This window comes from Centroberyx gerrardi, chromosome 7, assembly GCF_048128805.1.
Source record: "Centroberyx gerrardi isolate f3 chromosome 7, fCenGer3.hap1.cur.20231027, whole genome shotgun sequence".
Taxonomy (NCBI): domain Eukaryota; kingdom Metazoa; phylum Chordata; class Actinopteri; order Beryciformes; family Berycidae; genus Centroberyx; species Centroberyx gerrardi.
The window spans coordinates 25,108,959-25,120,766 of record NC_136003.1 but is presented as its reverse complement, the minus strand read 5'-3'; the positions used below and the strand labels follow the sequence as shown (position 1 = coordinate 25,120,766).

At 38.9% G+C, this 11,808-nt stretch overlaps 1 protein-coding gene and 2 non-coding genes across 3 annotated transcripts; 2 read left to right on the top strand and 1 right to left on the bottom strand.

Annotated features, from left to right (window-relative positions):
• The first annotated feature begins 1,082 nt into the window (after positions 1–1,082).
• Positions 1,083–1,154, top strand: trnac-gca (transfer RNA cysteine (anticodon GCA)). The gene has a single exon. It is a non-coding gene; the product is annotated as a tRNA-Cys (tRNA).
• Positions 1,155–4,536: 3,382 nt separating this feature from the next.
• trnac-gca (transfer RNA cysteine (anticodon GCA)) lies at positions 4,537–4,608 on the top strand. Its single transcript has one exon. It is a non-coding gene; the product is annotated as a tRNA-Cys (tRNA).
• Positions 4,609–4,999: 391 nt separating this feature from the next.
• arl5c (ADP-ribosylation factor-like 5C) lies at positions 5,000–9,578 on the bottom strand. The gene is made up of 6 exons (XM_071909294.2): positions 9,365–9,578; positions 8,666–8,726; positions 8,263–8,410; positions 7,427–7,510; positions 6,656–6,807; positions 5,000–6,415 (listed from the first exon to the last, which is right to left on the bottom strand). Exons 1-6 carry the CDS (start codon positions 9,408–9,410, stop codon positions 6,367–6,369), a joined length of 540 nt encoding a protein of 179 aa, XP_071765395.1. The 5' UTR covers positions 9,411–9,578; the 3' UTR covers positions 5,000–6,366.
• Between the last annotated feature and the right edge of the window lie 2,230 nt (positions 9,579–11,808).

Below are 11,808 nucleotides of genomic sequence, written 5' to 3'. Positions count from 1 at the left end.
TGTAAACACATAACACAGTGTCTACAGCAGCAGGTGTGAAGTTTCAGTCAGAATAGTCATAACTGACTTTAAACAAACAAATCACACACAGACACTGAAATTGCTACTAATTTCACAGCACGTTCTGAACATTCCTATTTCCTAAATAAGATAAATAAGATATTACACTGGATGGATGAAATATTGAGAGACTTTTTTCATGGAGTACACTGATGAGGTGAATCCAGGTAAAAGCCATTATCCCTTACTGATTTCTCTTATTAAATCCATACCAATCACAATGGAGGAGATGTAGATAAAGAGAAGCGAAGAGGTATTAGAGAAGGATTTTTAAACTTTGAGATAATTGAATGTGGATTGTGCAAAAGGGGCTACAACTCAGTATCAGGAAGATATTTTGTACAGTCAGTGTATATTATTCTTATATAGCCTACCGACCTCTACTAGTCTACAAGCTGAATGACAACATTAAGAAGGAGAATCTGAGTTGCTCAATACAGATGAACAACTTTATGTCCAGGTACTTATCAACTATCAACCCGCATAATGGTTTGTGTATTTATCTTGAGAAAATGTATTAGTTCAGTAACAGCACCTTCATTAATTTCTACAGACTGGATAAAGATTGGATTATTTTAGGTAATGTTTTTGTATTTCTCATATTTTTTTTATAACATCTGGTTCCCGCACTCTGATTGGTGCATGTGATCTGTCGGTTGCCATGTCAACCAGAGGACGTCTAGTTATTGGAGCTCTGTAATGTGCCTATGAAGTGTACTAAAACTGCTTAAAGCGAGTTCAGTGCCTGTTCTCATCCTCACGAACCCTTACATTACGCCACGGGCAATCTGTGCTGCCATGGCAACTTAAAATAATTTCCTGTTGAAGATACATTTCATATACTGTAAGCTCAGTGTTTAGACCTGACAGAGAGCAGAGCACAGGGGGTCTGATCCAGCAGGACTGGCTGAAGCTCAGCGGGACAATTCAATGATCTGGAAAGAACATTGTTATGCAATTTGGCTGAAGTCGTTGCCCATTCATTACTCTGATGAAGACCACTCCATGAATATATTCCTATAGGGGGTATAGCTCAGTGGTAGAGCATTTGACTGCAGATCAAGAGGTCCCCAGTTCAAATCTGGGTGCCCCCTACTTTTCTGAAAGGTATTGATCAGTCAGACATGTGATCAGCTCCACATCTACTGTAAATGATCATCAGAAGTTGAAAATGCTATAAAGCTCCTTTTGACGGTACACAGCGATTCATACACACATGGAGAAACTCCATGTCATAACACACTCTACCTCCAATTCTTGGAAAGGTTATAAAGCCAAAGGCCAAAAACCTTAATGAGAAGATCCAGAAGGAGCATCAGTTCAGTTGGTAACTTGATTGGCCTGCATGAGAAGAGCAGGAATGACTCTTATTGGCCTATAATATTTTGTTACTTTTTATCTTGCTCTCAAGCATCTTAGCATATATTCACACTTTCCTGTATTCTCTTCAAAATACTGTAAGTCATACTGCTCCAACATAGCTATAGAATAGTAAATATTGAATGTTGAATGAATATTGAATGTAGCCTAGAGTGATATGAACACATTGTATGTTTTACACTGAATGTGAAGCGCTGCAAGTTGTCAAAAAGTCACCTAGTTTGTTAGATAATACATGATGTACACTGCTAATATTTGCTTTGCTTGGCAACGCTTTATTTTTTATTAAATTTCCAAGTTATTTCCTTGAAAGGAGTTAAGTAACTGTTAATTTTTTAGGAAGTTTTCTGGAAAGAACCATGACATCATGTACTAATTATAGGGAAAATAGAGGAAGACTTCCATGGAGGAGTTTCCAAGAAATAACCATGAAATTATGTAATTGTTATATAGTTGTATAGCAACTTACCTGATAGCTTCTCATCCCACCGCTCTGTGTGATAAAAAACAACAAAACAAAAAAAACATTGATTAGCCCAGTGTCTTATAAGGTGAAATAAGGTGTGACCCAACCTGTCTAACAGGATTCACTAAATACTACTTGTGTATTATACTGTAGGTTCACTGAGAAGAAGCACTTCAGAAAGTAGAAGTTTAGATAGTAAAATAGGAAAATCAAGCGGCCCCCATTTACACAATTAAATCTAAATAAAGCTTTCCCTAAAAAGGGAGAGGTAATAGATGCAGAGAAAGATAACAGGTTAACATCAATTAAACAAAACGTACCCCTCCACTCCCGTTTCCAGTTGTAGGTACATCTAAATATTTACAAAAGTCAATGATAATTTATTTCACATTCATGCATTTCTTGGCATTTTCTCTTAAGCAGCTTAAATTAGCATGAATCAGATCATTTAACATCAAAGTAACATGCAGATACAGATACAAAGACACATTTCTATTCATGCACTGAATTGGAAACTTTAGGCTAAGTTACTGTGTCCAAATTTCTGATTTATTAGTCCAAATTTCTGATTTATTAACTACTTGTTATGAAATGTTAACCCAGCTATGTTAAATTCAGACATTTCATTGTATTCATACATTGTCACATCAAAGGGTTTAAGCTGTCATTAGTTCTTTATGTCTCATTTGGTTTAATAAATGGCTGTTTATAAGTTCATATAAAACACATAGTTCTGGTCTTCAGTTCTGATTGGCTAAAGCCGAAGACAAAAATAATTTAATGTGGTTTGTTCTTGGCTTATTTCCCTTTGTCTTAATTCAGAGCACTCACTTTGTTCTGCACATCACTGTCCACAACAGAAAGAGTAATGTGACTTTTGAAATCGTTTGAAAAGTTTGGCCTGGAATCCTTTCTTGCTGTGACACCCCCTCTCTCCCACCTTCACTGTCTCTTTTCACTGTGAACCTGTCTAATAAAGCAGAAATGCCATAAAAAAAAAATATTTAACAGGGCACTAACCTGAAAATAGTCAGCTAGGGGGGGTCCATGGGGCATGACGCTCCCCTGGGGAAAAATGTGAAAATATGCTTGTATAAACTCACTTCTGTTGAGTTTTGTACAGTGGCACAAACATCACCTTTCAAGGAAGAAAATGCAATAGCCTACACTCGCATTTCTGACTTCTCACTGAGATTAATATGTAATCCAATCCACCAGACAGGTATGAAATAATATGCAATATGAAATTTAACAACTTTGAAATATCAAATAGTTTCCTACCAAAATAGTTCCTTTGTTTAGTAAGATAGTTTCCATTTCCATAAAGATTTCCAATTCCATAAACTAAAGCACTCAACCAGTATTAACATTAGCTAGTGTTGGTATTCATTGTCTGAAACTTTCATCCACAAGTTACACTATCTCATCAATAAGAGTCAATGCTCACCTCTTTTTCAGGTGAAACTGCACTAGACTGCTTGAAGTGAAGAGACATTTTGAGATTAACTTTATTGACAGTACCGTTTTTACACAAAAATAGACAAGTGAAACAGATGTCTCTGGGTTTAACCTTGTGTTTACAGACTAGCCCTAATAGTTGCTTCTAAATGCAGTTTGGCAAATCTCAGATTTGGCAGAGGTTTTTTTTTTTCTCTCGTCTGAAGCAGCTACACAGTTTCTCTGCACAGACTGGATAAGAGAAGGAGGCAAGTGTCTTATGCCTTTATGGAGAGTTTGAAAACAAGAGATGTAAGGCATGTGTGCCTGGGTGGAAATACTTTGGTCTAAATGCTCTTCAGACTGTTTGTAAGCCCCTTTTAGCTTGTGATCAGTGTATAATGCCCGTTTAAAAACTAGATATTGGTTTAAGTCTAAAAGGCCACTGTTAGCCTAAATATTTGACATGACTGTTAAGTAAACAGGCTACAGGCCACTGTGTTAGCCTAAATATTTGACATGACTGTTAGGTAAACAGACAGGCTACAGGCTATGTTATCCAATAAAAATGTACTAACTTAAATGTTGTTCACAGAAAAGAAGATAACTTTAACTTACCACTGTGATTAGCATAGTCTACCATCCTTGGTTCCTCTTCTACACCAAATGCCTCTAGCTAGCTAAACCGTTGAATTTACACTCTTCACAACCAAAGCACAAAGTTAGTTATGTGTCTGCTGCGTCTGACGGAGTTATTTTCCTAGCTTAGTAAGGTCAGAAAAAATAACGGTTGCTTTTTTACAGCGTTTTCGAAATAGCCTACCTTTCCCTCTCACTGTCTGTCTCTAGGAAGTGGGAGGAAAGGCTGATGAAGAATGATATAATAATGAATGTAAAGTTTATAGGTTTTATTTTAATAATGCATTACAGTGTGCACTAACTTCTGTTATATTACGTTTATTCAAAACGTGTGAAGTCCAGTATCAGTGTTGAATTTACGGGCTTCTGTCTCTCCCTAGTGGTCAAATAACGTTATGCACTCTGATAAGTACCGCTACCGTCGACAAAATTAAACGGATTTTTAATAGAATAAAGTGTATAATGACCTTTTGAATATCGTTTAAGTGAAGTACCAGTGTAGACGCACTGTTGTAGTTATAATAACATGATTTCCAGCCGTCGTCGGTATCACAGGGGGTATAGCTCAGTGGTAGAGCATTTGACTGCAGATCAAGAGGTCTCCGGTTCAAATCCGGATGCCCCCTGATTTTGTTTTCTTTTCTTTTTTTTTTTCTTTTCTCACATGAAATCTAGGTTCCTTAACATCATATACGTAGCAGTAGACCTTATAACAATACAGAAAACATGTTGCTATAGCTGTACCACACCACAGAGAATAAAATGCTGCGAATTCGTGGTACAGAATCAAAGAAATTATGTTCTTTAAAAATATGAAAATCTGGAAGATGGACCATAAATCTCGGCACAACCTAATTTTTGTCTATACTGACATTACAAGGGGAAAACCACCCTAAAACACAGTTTATGTACATTATTTCCATCATATGGCATACTCTCTTAACATACCCTGGCAGCAGCATCATGCATCCCTGATTCAAAATTATATTACATAAGGAAAAGAAAACACACCCAATGTATATTTCGCCAACATTTACATTTATTCATAAAAAACTGTACACAATAGAATATATAATTATTTTTTATATACAAGTCATTGTACTCCTTAGCAGCATGGTGCTGCTTTTCACATTCAGGGAATCACTGATTTCTGTAATACGTAAGGTGCCTCAATATCTAAAAATAAATTACTATAAGCACCGTTTAGTCTAACAAAGCTGTCCTGTGGTTCACTGGCACAAAACATGTTTTTTTACACATCAGGTTCAATTGGTTCCTCAGTCATGGTGTGAAGTGTTTGTAGCGGCTTAATAAGGTGCTATATAGTTTGTAATTAGTTATTTGGTAACTAGTGAGGTACTAAATTCAGTTGCACCACAAGTAGTTAGGGCATAACTAGTTAAGAAATAGTCAATGACAAGAATGATCAGTCAAAAGTCAAAGTGAGATCCTGTTATGATTGTCACGCTTTCTGGCATGAGTTAAACTGAACTGTAGGTCACTGGATTACTAAAAATTTCACTTAGTTACACAATGGTAAAGAATTATATCTTAAATAATGCTGTGTGTTAAAATGTATGTTTTAGTGTTTGATTGATTGCACATGGTTGCCTAGATGCCTTACATAATTTTTTGTTACTCAAGGCTATGTTGCAACTTGTTTAATTTTAGTAAAAAAATAAATGGCATTTTAATAAACATTTCAGTTACTGGTACATGAACTTCACACAGCTGATGAAACCAGGTCTTGTGGTCACTAGTTAACTCACTATAGGACAGTTACCTTGGCAACCTAAATGGACTCAGATCCCACAGGTCAGACAGGGTCTCTTACGTAAACATGGTGGACCTATACAGTGGGGTCACTGCAGGACGATGCGGCACATCGTCTCACACACACACACACAACTGAGGTCAGGGTACAAAACCTTTTCTTGTCCAGCCACAGCGGCTGATAAATCCCAGAATTCACCAGCGACTTTTACAATTTTACCAGCTAACAGGAATTTTGGCTGGTTCAGTTGAAAAATTCACCACCCAGAGTCGAAATTTACCACCATTTTGCCTCCGGTGGCTGGTGTTCATTTCCCATCCTGACTGAGGTCGTAACTGTTGACAGGTTTCTATGACGCTCATTCATCCTGAGGCAGACCAGGACCCTGAACAGCCCCTTGCAGACTCTCTCGGAGCTGGGTAAGACATGGGGGGGGGACAAGGCCAGCTTGAAGACACATCCGATGCTCACAGGGACTCGCCCAACACACAATTTTAAGTCCTGGTCCTGATCCGGGTACTGTGGCTTTTGCGATGCCTGAGAGGTTTAGCTTGGACGGAGGGAAAGCTGCTTTCCAGTTGATTGATGATTATTCCACTTGAGGGGGTTTCTAGTTTGCCAGTACCCGCGACTTCATCCAGTCCAGACTGGCAGGTAGACTGTGAAAAGGGAGAGGAATTGGAAAACGAAAGAGAAACGCATTTTGAGAACTGAGAAGATGCAGTGTAATGGCAGGTACACAATGTCACCCCCAAACTAGTCAAAATAATGTGGTAATCCCAGCAAAAAGATGCTGTTTTTGCTTTTTGCTATCAGGTGTGTGAGTAATTTTTTAGGTTTGCCTCATAAGCATAAAAGACAGACAGAAAGGGAGAGTGTGGTGCGTCAGCGGGACTCACCCCTCTCCCGTCAGGCCGCAGCAGGCCTGGACGTGCCAGGTGTGAGCTGTGATGGAGTTGAGTGTGAGAAACTGGGAGATCTCTCCCACCGTCATGGAGCCCTTCACGTCTTGTTTGTTGGCCAAAACCAGAACGGCCGCATTCTGCAGGTCCTATAAGCACATGTAAGAAAGGCTGTGTTACCAACTCTGCTCTCAGTATCAGTATGTTCATGTAGCTGAAACATTTCTAACAGAAACCCTCAGACTGTGCTCACATCGTCTTTCGAGAAAAAGAGAACAGCAACCTCAGCGGAAAATAAAGCAACAAAAAAACATGTCAACATGCTGATTCACGCAGACTGTGTTGAAACTTCCCCCGTCACGGGTTAGTGAGCAGTCTCTACATCTGTGGTGCAGTTAGTCACTCTGAAAGCGTGAGCAGGTCTCAGGTGTCAACACGTAAATGCCAGCTATGTTCACTCTCAGCGAATAACAAAAGGTTTTACGTCAGGCCAGGAAACAAACTTTTTTTTAAACCACTGGCCACAGCAGCAGGTGGATTCTGTTTTTATTCACCAGCTGCTTTTACTTTCCTATCCTGGTTCAGGCCTACATCATAAAACCAGTTCTCCCATAATCTGTTCCTACTGTAAGGGTGATTACGCAGTAAAAAGAGAAAAGAAAGGCTATACCATAATGGTTATAACTCTTGAATTAACACACATCTATGAGAATCACTGCACCATCCTGGGCGTCCTGGCTGTGAATATAGAAGAGAAGGGATGTGTACCTCGTGTGCAAGCATGCGGTGCAGTTCGTCTTTGGTTACTGTGAGTCGTTCCCGGTCCGTGCTGTCCACAACCAGAATGACAATCTGAGAAAACACAAATATCATATCTATTAATCTATCTATTAATATGTTATTTTCAACCCTTGATATGTGAACCCATGGTATCAATGACAGTTCTAGGGGAAGCACAAACCGGTTGATAAATGCCACTATACACATATGGATTATATTGTAAGTAGTTATGTAACAGTGCTAAGTAACATGCTTTATCAATACAAGGAGCAAGGTATGACAACAACAAGTCAATATGGGTTAACGTGCAAAGCTCACTCAGCACTGTCCTGGAAGAGAAAGTCTTGGATATGAGCTGGAAAAACAGGCGATGCTCCTTTTTTTCTATCTTTACTCATGAACATCAAACTCTTGGTTAAACGTGTTAAGCGTCATTGTCATTTTTAATTTAAGTTGATGACGTTTTTCTTGCTTGGAGTCACCAGTTCCCTTTAGCCCCAGTGAAGAATGCTGACAATCCACTTTAAGGAAACTGAAGGAAACTTAAAAAAACATAAGCTTTTATTTCCCCATACTGTGACAAGTGTCTGGTGAAGGAAAACACAGAAACCAAAACCTAAAAGCGTTGGGAATCCATTTCTGTGGGCTAAACTTCTCCAAGAGCACAAGGAAACTTTGGATAAAAGCGTCCACTATTATGGTTATGTTAATTACTTTTTTGTACTTCAGCTGTAATCCTATGTCTTGTGTTCATAATTCTCATGGACAAGCACACACAGTGAGAGAGAGAGAGAGAGAGGAGGCAGAGAAAGAGAGATCAGTACCTCTGTGTTACAGTAGTAAGAGAACCAGGTGGCTCGGAGGCTCTCCTGGCCCCCGATATCCCACACCAGGAAGCGAGTGTTGCGGACAGAGATCTCCTCCACGTTGCTGCCAATCGTGGGAGATGTGTGGACTGCTTCCTTTGTCAGGCTGGATGTGTACGGACGCGTGGGAAGGTGAGAGAACACAAGTTTGGAATTAGAGACACGATGAGCGACTTGAAGACACCGCAAACTACATTTTAGCTGAGAATCAGAGCTCTAAAATATAGGATTAAAAGAGTATAGATATCAAGTGCTGCTGGCATCTGAACATGTCATGATCCATGCATCCATTTCAGTGGGATTACTCAACTTTATATGATTGACTGTAACAAAATAGCCCAATCAAATACATATCACTTACAGTTGGTAGAGGATGGTTGTCTTCCCAGCATTGTCCAGACCCACAATTACGACTTTGTGCTCTGTAGGAAAGTCAAATATATACGTTACAGTTAACCTGCACACACTAACATTTAACAGTTGGTATGTTACCCTTATGTTATCCAAAACAAAGACTAATAGAGTTGCATAATTTGTTTAAATTCCAGCATCCCCAGACAAATGGATACAGATAAGATAAAGACACATGCGCAGGACTATGGTATACTGAGCAGAACATCTCTTATCTATAGACCAGACATAACATCATTATATAACAAGAAAACCAGCTCAGCAGTGACTTCAGATCACGTTTGGTAAACGTCAAAACAACTGTTTTCGCTGAATATTTGGGTAAATTAGACAACTTCAGCCTCTCGTCCAGTAAAGTGAGACAGGCCACCCAACAAGCCAAAAAGAGTCAAGTCAGCTAGAATAAAAAATAAAAAGTGTTTCACCAAAGTAATAAATAAAGAGGAATGTAATTGTGGAATCTAAACTACATGAAAGCACTACAGTTATTTATACAGTTTTTCTAATAGGCTGTATTCTTTACACAGACATATTCATACAGACCTATCTATACCTGATGCCATAACTTATGAACTTATGTTAAATTCACAAATACTCAAATAGAAAACTACCAAGATAAATAGGTTGTGTGAAGTGAAGTTGGCTTTACCTTTGTCACCGAACACAGCCATCAGCTTGGTCAGAAGGAGTCCCATGTCTATAAGTGATGATGAAAATACCAAGACGACAAAGGAATCTGTCTCGTGAGGTTAACTTGATGTTGCTGTAGTTAGATAGCGCTGCCTTAGAAAGCTCCTGATGGAGACGAGCTGTCTGTTAACTACTGACTGCTCCACTAAACTCGCTTTCTACAACTAATAACTTGGTGTAGCGGAACGTAAATGGGTGGCGCTTAAAAAAATAGGTATTTTTCGGCCGAGTGAGTCATGGAGAGGGCGCAGCGATGCTGCGTTCAAGTGCTGTCGGAAGTATCGCAATCACTAGTTGAGCGCACAAGGAATGCAAAGTGGTAAATACGAATGTGAAACTCGCCCTGTCATTATAATAGAGACGATAGATGAATCTATTTGGAAGCCATACCTAAAAAAAAAAGTCACATGAATAATATTCCCAATATTCCCTCTAAGCTGTCTAATAATTTATCATGTTTACCAAATAGAAATATCTTGTCAAGTCGTCAGTAGGCTATATGTTCCACTTGCTCACAGAAAGTTTTGGCAAATGATATTATATAAGATAAGATAAGATTGCACTTTATTGATCCCCTGGGGGAATTTCAGGTGCCATAACAGCAATTGGCGGAACAATGCCAAGGAACTACAGGAAAGGTAATAAAAAAGAATACAGGAAAGGTAATAGGAAAGATAATATAAAATGATACAGCATAGTGTCTAAAGTGGCGTTGAGCATTAGTCCTGTTTAATAAATATGCAGGGATACTTTTGTGTTTAGTGAAGTGATCCTCTGCTGGGGAAGTGAGAATTTTACCTGAAACCTGATAGGCCTATGGGATATTTTTGGATGGGGAACATGGAAACTACGCCAATAATTGATGGAAACTATTTTTTACATGTTATTGTTTGGCATTCTGTGTAAATAATTAATTGGTTGCACTCTGTTTAACTTTTAAAGTCTGTGCCACCTGATTTCGAAATTAAAACAAGAGCCACCAAACAAATACTGCTGTTACAAGGTCCATTGTGTTATTACTTTCGATCAGAAGCACACGAATGCGTCGACAAATCCCACTTGACCCTTCGGAGCTCGGAGTTTAGGACGAGCGCTTGAAGGCAGCATGGGAGATGGGCGTGTCTCCTGTCACAGGAGTAAGCTGATGACGCAAACCGCATACACGCCATGATACGTTCACGCACACACACGCAATCCAAATAAGGTAGGGGAAGTGAAATTTCGCTTTCCTTCCTCTCTGGCTGACACAGGGCTCCCCAGAACTTTCCAAGGAGAAGTCTATCCTCAAGTAGGCTATTTCCCCGCTTAAAGGGGAATTCCGCTTAATTCAACAACAGATAACGTGTTATTGCTGTTGTTTAGGGCCGTTAGTACAACTCTGTGAACATGAACAACTTTCTCTTAAAGCCACACACCTCAAATCAGACAACTGGACTCAAACCTGTGATGTTACAGAGATGTAATAATGTTCAAATTTTCTCAGTCGCACCAAACACAACGACTGATTTTGTGGACCTTCAACATGATTGTTTACTTTTTTATATAGGCTATGTCAAATAACCCCATTCATATTAAAGACCCCATAAAGTGTTTTTTTAATTGTGAAGTGTTATTTCCTAGCCATAAGATTCTCCAAGAAGATGATATATTTACATAATTCAAATTGTTCAAAACAAAAAAACCTTCATATTCATAGGGAGCCGAAGTCAACATCATCCCAGTAGCTAAACAAAGTGATTGTATGAGTGCTGATTTTTGGTTAAGGCATTAATATTTAACTGTGATAAAGTCACAGGTTTGTCTTTATTGGTTATTTTACAATGTATGTGGTTGTCCAGTACCATAAAAGTGACATAAATTCAGTTTCAGTTTTTGTTTTGTCAGTTTGATATTAAACTTGACAGACCAGGTACATTGGTACGCATCACTCTGATACTAGACTCAGGTCTGAGCATCAGATGAAAACCACATACTTACTTAAAACCTTACAGTCTTACTGCAGTGTACGTTTCCTCTGTTGCAAAGTGTCATTTGAAGCTGAGATAACAGCAACACTTCAACAACGTCGATTATGAGATGTAAACCACATCCTGGACTCATTTGAACCCTCTACATGTGTTCTTTCACCTCATGGTTTCCTCCATGACTCAAGAGACTGTAGGTGTGGTCAAATGTGTTGCGATATGAGAGAAGTAATTGGAGATAAACTTGTTTCTCTAAATGTAAAGGTGAGACATTAATAATCTGATGAGGATCCTGGTAGAATCAAAACCTTTTTTCTGTGAATTTCTGTCACAATAAATGGTTAACAGGAAGCTAGCAGTGCAGTTTTTGTTAACTTTTTGCAGATCTGCACCCGTCCAAGCACCTTGGGTTATGCAGGCGTAGCAGTGTTATGTCTTT